General features: G+C 49.5%; 1 protein-coding gene across 3 annotated transcripts in view; it reads right to left on the bottom strand.

Moving 5' to 3' along the window:
- LOC122552378 (ras GTPase-activating protein nGAP-like) overlaps window positions 1–8,037 on the bottom strand; it is a 99,645-nt gene that overhangs the window by 34,146 nt on the left and 57,462 nt on the right. For all 3 annotated transcript variants that reach the window (XM_087983408.1, XM_087983409.1, XM_087983410.1), the window contains 2 exons: window positions 6,782–6,870; window positions 3,426–3,496 (listed from right to left, as the gene is read on the bottom strand). In XM_087983408.1, the coding sequence (XP_087839534.1) occupies window positions 3,426–3,496; window positions 6,782–6,870 (160 nt within the window). The remainder of the gene's footprint in view (window positions 1–3,425; window positions 3,497–6,781; window positions 6,871–8,037) is intronic.

The following is an 8,037-nucleotide window of genomic DNA, read 5'->3' as shown; positions in this document are numbered from 1 at the left end:
TAAATAAATCAGGCAATAATAAAGAAACAGGGTGCTCAGAGAATCTGGGCCAGTTAGTGAGTGTGTGTGTGTGAGAGAGATAGTGTATGTGTGCCTGTGTGCGTGAGTGCGCGAGTGTGTATGTGTATGTGTATGTGTGTTTGTGAGTGTTTGTGCATGTGCGTGCACGTGTGTTTGTGTGTGCGTGCATGCGTTTGTATGCGTGTGTGCGCGCATGCGTGAGTGTGTGTGAGTATGTGCACGAGTGTGTGCACATCTGTGCGTGTGTTTCTCTGTGTGTGTGCGCATGTGTGTGTGTGCGCGAGTGTGTGCATGTCTCTGTGCGTGTGTTTCTGTGTGTGTGCACACATGTGAGTGTGTGTGCAAGTGTGTACACGTCTGTGTGCGTGTTTCTGTGTGTGTGTGCACGTCTGTGTGCGTGTGTTTCTGTGTGTGTGCGCACGTGTGAGTGTGTGCACAAGTGTGCACACGTCTGTGTGTGTGTGTTTCTGTGTGTGTGTGCGCACACGTGTGAGTGTGTGCGCGAGTGTGTGCACGTCTGTGTGCATGTGTTTCTCTGTGTGTGTGTGTGTGTGACATAATCCACTGGGAGAAAGTGAGGATTGCAGATGCTGGAGATCAGAGTCAAAACATCTGGTGCTGGAAAAGCACAGCCGGTCAGGCAGCATCTGAGGAGCAGGAGAATCGACGTTTCGAGCATAAGCCCTTCATCAGGAATGTGTCCCGACAGCGAATAGGCTGCAGTGTTTAAGGAGGAAGTTCCTGATGAAGGGCCTATATCCGAAACATCGACTCTCCTGCTGCTCGGATGCCACCTGACCGGCTATGCTTTTCAGCGCCACACTTTTTGACTCTAGAAAGAAAGGAAGGTTATCGACACCAACAACAAGAGCAGAGGTTGCTGGAAAAACGCAGCGGGTCTGACAGCATCTATGGAAAGAGAAACCAGAGGCAATGTTCCGGGTCCAGTGACCCTTCCTCAGAACCAAGTTTATTGACTTGCTCAGTTTCCCAGCTCCTAACCTATGCCGTAGGGTCACAGTTTGTCTCTATTTTTTTGTGCTGAAAGATAATTAATATCCACGAGAGCTGATTTTCTCAACTCTAAAAAATAACTAACAAAATTTAGCAATGTGACCAACCAGATAATAGACCAGAGGGAAATGGGAGGGATTAGAATTGAATTAGGTGCAAATGGCATTAGAAAGATTGGATTGAGGGTGAGAGAGAAAACAGACAGACGGAAAAGTAAGAAAATACTTTCCAAATCTCTAACAGTTTACCACCTGTAGGAATGAGGCTCCGTGGTGGGTATATGAATAGGAAGGGTTTGGAGGGATATGGGCCGGGTGCTGGCAGGTGGGACTAGATTGGGTTGGGATATCTTGGTTGGACCGAAGGGTCTGTTTCCATGCTGTACCTCTCTATGACTCTATGACTCTAATGAGGCTCCATAGTTTAAAATGTTCCCTTTCGGAGTGATGTTACAGAAATGTAACTATCATTCAAAAGGTACCACCAGATAGATGTTGGGAGTTTCGGAGAGAGTGCAGAGAAAGTTCACCAGGATGTTGCTGGGTCTCAAGGGCATTGGCTTTGGGGAAGGGTTAAAAAGACCAGGATTGTTTTCACTGGAAAGACAGCGGCTGGGCAGAGACCTGATAGAGGGCTACACAATGATGACAGGATGGATAGTTTCCCAGGGTTAAAGTTTCAATTACAAGAGGGTATAGGTTCAAGGTGAGAGCGGGAACATTTAAGGGGAGATGTGCGAGGGAAGGTTTTCACACGGAGAGTGTTAGGAGCCTGGAACGCACTGTCAGAAGGGGGGGGGGAAATCAGGCATATTGGAGACATTTAAGAGGCATCTGGATGGTTACATGAATAGGGAGGGAATAGGGGGATATTTACAGAATAAGGACAGTTTTTTAGTTTAGTTGGGGCATAATGATTAGCCCAGGCTTAGAGGGCCGAAGGGCCTCTTTTGTTCTTATGTTTTTGTTAGGAATTTGTAAAATGCCATTTTGACTGACCGTGACTACAAATTGTGTGTCTTTTGAACAAAATACAATGTATGTTCTTTTGAGGTTATTCAACTCCAGACCTTTATTTCTGTCATGGGTTTAGCGCAAAATCAATGTTCAAGTGTAGCAATTCTTGGAGAGGGTCAGGGAGAGCTCCATTTTCACCAGGCTCCAGGCTGAGTGGCACAAACCATTGAGCAACTCGAGATCACTCACACCTGGGCAGGAGCCTCACTGTTTACTGGGGGATTCATAGAGGCAAGCTTCCTTTCAAGCAGCTGCTAAAATCCAGGCCAGTTACCCAGACGGTTCTGCCGATTAACTATATCGCCACAACGTGCTGTGGCGCCCGGTCACACTGTCAAATGCTCATTACCCCTGGCCAGTGTAGGGAAGTCAACAAATTATCTCCAACTGAGAGAGTGTTTCAAACCGTGTCCGTCACAAAAGTATGTCCCCCACTACCAGGGGGATTCCAGAACGTGGGGACCACTGCTGAAAGTTCTCGGTGGGGCGAAGGAGAAATTCCTTCCCTCAGAGGTCAGACTATAGAATTCCGTCCCATAGTGGGTCTTATCAAATATATCCAACACCAATTTAGACAGACGTTTGATTGACGAGGGTGTCAAAGGTTACTGTTGTTGGGGTGGGGGGGGGCATCTGATGGGAATGAGGAGTGAAGACCACAGTAAGATCAGCCATGAACAGGCTAGAGGGGCCAAATGGCCTACTTTTCCTCTGATCCCTAACGGGCGGCACAGTGGTTCAGTGGTTAGCACTGCTGCCTCACAGCACCAAGGTCCTGAGTTCGATTCTAGCCTCAGGCGACTCTCTGTGTGGAGTTTGTTCATTCTCCCCGTGTCTGCGTGGGTTTCCTCCGGGTGCTCCGGTTTCCTCCCACAGTCCAAAGATGTCTAGGTTAGGGTGGATTGGCCATGCTAAGATGCCCATAGGGTTAGGTGCATTAGTCTGAGGGAAATGGGCCTGGGTGGGTTCCTCTTCGGAGGGTCGGTGTGGACTTGGTGGGCCAAAGGGCCTGTTTCCACACTGTAGGGATTCTAAAAATCTCATAAAGGGGAATAAATGTGGCATTACAGAACGGTTATAGTAAGGGCTGAAGGAAAATCTCAGGGGAAGAGTTTAACTCCCAATGCCGGGTGTTACATTCCACCTATATATAGGTAGATGACAACTCTACTCAGAGAAAGTTTAAGGAAGTCACGTTTATTGGATTGCAAAGTGTGGTTCCCAAATTAGACCGGGTTTCCATGTTTGAAAGGGAGGCGTCTCCATCTCCAACCCATCCTGAACCTGATTTTGGAGTGTTCTTCAATGATATTAAGCCGCTATAAGGTCCCTTCACCCTACCTGTCACCCTTCACCCTTCACCCTTCACCCTACCTGTCATTTGGAAACTGTGGTGTTTCTGGTTGATTTTGATTCTTCCTTCGCAATCTTCGAATGATCAGATTCTGGAACAGGAGTGAACAGCGTTAATTCCGCGAGGGCTGGGCCGAGTACACACCCCTCCGAGAGCAACAGACAGCCTTCAGTCTTTCACACACTGCGGTGATGAATGGAACAGGGTGGGGCAGCGAGGTAATGCCTACTCAGAGAGCAGGGACCTTCCGGAACCCTCTGAGGGCGAGAGGGGGAAAAGAGAAAGGAGGAGAGACAGAAGGAGAAAGAGGAAGAAAAAAGGGTGAAAGAGGAGAAAGAAAGAAAGTGAGAGAGCGAGAGAGAAAAAGTCTGGTAGTGTTTTCTGGCACTTGGGGAGTGCATCAATTTTTTTATGGAGGGCTGTTGGGATGTGTTGATGTCTGTAAGGTGGCCAAGGGGAAGCAGTGTTCGTCCTCCTGACTTAAAGAGCCGTTCATGCTTCAGGAGAAGATTATGATTTCTTCTAACATTGGTGAACCCCCTGGATTAATCACCAGCATTTTTATTTTTACCTCCTTAAATGTGGCCTATTTGTGGGAAGTGGGGAGGGGGGGGAGGGGGGGAGTTAGCTTCAATGGTTGATTTGCGATGTAGACTGACGCCAACAGTGAGGGGTCAATTCCAACACCGGCCAAGGTTACTATGAAGGATTCTCCTTCTCAATCTCTCCCCTTGCCTGAGAGGTGGTGACCCTCGGGTTAAACTAACACCAGCCATCTCTCCCTCTCTCTCTCTAATGAAACAGCAGCCCCAGGGTCCTCTGGGACTATGGCGACTTCACTTACTAACTATAATCGTTGTGACACACTTGCACACACCTGGATTTATTTGGAGCAGCTGGTGAACAGTGAGGTGGGCACAGCGGGTTGGTATTAGGTTTAAGGACCGCCTTTGCACTCTTACAAGTCTGTTCATCATTACTGAGGGCTGGAGTCAAATTGTGTACTTTCCACCAAAATCGATTAAATCGACAATAAAACAGGAAGTGGCTTCGTGTACTTCGTGTAACTTAACTAAAAAACAACTTTATAACCCACAGAAATCTGTACTGCCTTGCTGTAATAACTACGAACAGCAGTGAGAACACCAGAGTGATGATTTTAGTACTTCTGATAAGATATCACTAAAGAATGCAAGTGTGCGTGTGAGAGTGTATGTGTGTGTATGCATGCGTGTGTCTGTATGTGTGTGTGTATGTGCAAGTCTGTGTGTATATTTGTGTGCGTGTGTATGTATGTGTGTGTGAGAATGTGTGTATGTGCACGTGAGTGTGTGTATAAGAGTGTGAGTGTGTGTGTGTGTAAGTGTGTGTTTGAGAGTGTGTGTGAGGGTCTGTGAATGAGAGTGTGTGTGTGTGTCTGTATGTCTGGGTGAGTATGTGTGTGTGTGTGAGTAAGTGTGAGTGAGTAAGTGAATAAGTGAGCGAGTGAGTGAGTGAGTGTAGATAAGATCAACTTAAGAGACTATATTTCCCCAAGACCATGTTAATGGGAGTTATGTCAGAGCAGGGGATCTGGAATGTGGGCCCAGTACATTCCAAACCCTCAGCCACTACCACCAACAGGACAACAGCAGCAGAGACATGAATACACCAGACCCTTTATTGTTCCCTCCAAACCACATACCATTCGGATTTGGGAATAGCTTGTTCTTCCCTCACCGTCTCTGGGTCAAAATCCTGGAACTTGCTCCCTAATAGCACTCTGTGTTTTGTTCCTACATCCCAGGAGGGCAGTGGTTCAAGAAGGCAGCTCACTGCCATTTTCTCAGGGGGCAGCTAGGAAGGAGTGACTAACTCCAGCCTTGTCAGTGACACCCACAGCTTGTGGAAGCATTTATTTCCAAAGAAAAATCAGAAATCCTGAGCTTGTACATGGAACATAGAACATTCCAGCGCAGTACAGGCCCTTCGGCCCTCGATGTTGCACCGACCTGTGGAACCAATCTGAAGCCCATCGAACCTACACTATTCCATTCTCATCCATATGCCTATCCAATGACCATTTAAATGCCCTGTAAAGTTGGCGAGTCTACTACTGTTGTGGGCTGAGTGTTCCACACCCCTACTAATCTCTGAGTAAAGAGTCAAAGAGGTTGTGGTTTCTTCCTATGTTTGAGACATTGAGTCTGACGTTTAGTTGTGGGCAGGAACTCTTGATACATTCTTAAAGGAAAAGCCAAATGCGAGATGAGGAACTTCAGTTTCAGGCAGACAGAAAGGAGAAGCTGAGGGTGGTGTCCTGAGAACTGGGAGGGTGCAGAGGAAATTGAAAAGGGATGGTCAAAACTAGCACAGGCTTCCGTTCGAGAGAATCGAGGGAAATTATCTGGAGGGTTCACAACTGGAGGATTCAATCAGTAGAATCCCTACAATGTAAAAACAGGCCCTTCGGCCCAACAAGTCCACGGGCAGCATGGTGCCTCAGTGGTTAGCACTGCTGCCTCACAGCGCCAGAGACCCAGGTTCAATTCCCGCCTCAGGCGACTCTCTGTGTGGAGTTTGCACATTCTCATCGTGTCTGCGTGGGTTCCCTCCGGGTGCTCCGGTTTCCTCCCACAGTCCAAAAATGTGCAGGTCAGGATGGATTGGCCATACTAAATTGCACGTAGTGGTAGGTACATTAGTTAGAGGGAAATAGGTCTGGGTGGGGTTACTCTTTGGAGGGTCAGTGTGGACCAGTTGGGCTGAAGGGTCTGTTTCCACACTGTCGGGAATCAAAAAGCCCTCCAAAGAGTAACCCACCCAGACCCATTCCCCTACATCCACCCGTGACTAATGCACCTAACTGACACATCCCTGAACACTATAGGGCAATTTAGCACAGCAAACTCACCCTAACCTGCACATCTTTGGATCTTGGGAGGAAACGAAAGCACCCAGAGGAAACTCACACCGACACAGGGAGAACATACAGGCACCACATAGATAGTCCCCGAGGCTGGAATCGAACCCAGGACCAGTGAGGCAGCAGCGCTAACCACTGTGCCACCCCAAATCACTGGCTAAAAGAACAGGAGGAGAGATGACCAGCAGATTCTGGATGTTCAGAGGGTTGTTAGGGTCTGAAACCGACTGCCTGAAGGGGCAGGGGAATGGTTATTGTCAAAAGGGAATTGGATACAGGTTTTGCAAGGGGGAGGATTTACAGGAGACGGGGCAGAGGACTGGGGATAACGCTAACAGAGAGCTGGTTTAAACTCAATCAGTCTCCATAACAACCAGAAACGAGTGATTCAAATCAACACAAAACAAACACCGAAGAAAGAAGGTGTTACTCGCGATGGCACCTAGTGTGGAATAGCTCGAAGCAACTTACCTTCACGTTGTTCACTGGGCGCTCGCCAGTGCCTCCTGCCCGTTCCAATTTCCTCACAGAAGCTGGGCTCCTTTTGCCAGGTACAGAGTCTAAGGGAAGAGACAGACTAGGGTCAAGAGGAACCTGGTTGAGGTTAACTTTGATCAGCTCTTCCTGTGGCATGGACCCCTCCAAAGCCCTGAAGCAGCAGGGAGAATCTGCAAATCCCCGTCCACCCCGATTCACCCACAATCCCCGTGCCCACTGACTCGCAAGGCATTTTCCCTCCAGTTGTGCCTCAGTTTAAAAAACATCCCTCCCCACCCCACCCCCGACCACGTCCAACCGGACAATCTACACAGACATCAACACACCTCCATCTCCAGCACACCCCTGACCTCCACGGCCCCACTCACAGAGTGCTCAGAGCTTTCAAGGTGGAGAGGGAGGGATGGCGGCTGGGGAACCAGTCAGCCGAGGACGGAGTAGATTAACATGGGACATGCAGAGGATTGCCAGCCTGGAGGAGGGCAGAGGGGTGGTGATGGAGGAGGTGACAGCGATATGGAGGGGGTGTAGGGGATGGAGAAGGTGACAACGATAGGGAGGGGGTGTAGGGGCTGGAGGAGGTTATAGAGATAGGGAGGGTGTGTAGGGGATGGAGAGGATGACAGCGATAGGGAGGGATGTAGGGGCTGGAGGAGGTTACAGAGGTGGGGGGGTGTAGGGGATTGGAGGGGGTGACAGAGATAGGGAGGGGGTGTAGGGGCTGGAGAAGGTGACAGAGATAAGGAGGGGGTGTTGGGGCTGGAGGTGGTTACAGAGATAGGGAGGGGGTGTAGGGGCTGGATGAGGAGACAGAGATAGGGAGGGGTGTAGGTGATGGAGGAGGAGACAGAGATAGGGAGAGGGTGTAGGGGGTTGGAGGAGGTGACAGTGATAGGGAGGGGTATAGGTGATGGAGGAGGAGACAGAGATAGGGAGGGGGTGTAGGGGCTGAATGGGGTGACAGAGATAGGGAGGGGATGTAGGGGCTGGAGGGGGTTACAGAGATAGGGAGGGGGTGTAGGGCCATGAGGAGGTTACAGAGATAGGGAGGGGGTGTAGGGGGCTGGAGGAGGTGACAGAGATAGGGTGAGGGTGTTGGGGCTGGAGGATGTGACAGAAATAGGGAGGGGGTGTAGGGGCTGGAGGATGCTACAGAGATAGGGAGGGGCTGTAGAGGGCTGGAGGAGGTGACAGAGATAGGGAGGGGGTGTAGGGGCTGGAGGGGATTA

The sequence above is a fragment of the Chiloscyllium plagiosum genome, unplaced genomic scaffold (assembly GCF_037043375.1).
Source record: "Chiloscyllium plagiosum isolate Xiang-an unplaced genomic scaffold, Cpla_swu_hap1 HiC_scaffold_45, whole genome shotgun sequence".
Taxonomy (NCBI): Eukaryota; Metazoa; Chordata; class Chondrichthyes; order Orectolobiformes; family Hemiscylliidae; genus Chiloscyllium; species Chiloscyllium plagiosum.
The sequence above is the reverse complement of the archived record's forward strand: the minus strand, read 5'-3'. Positions and strand labels throughout refer to the sequence as shown.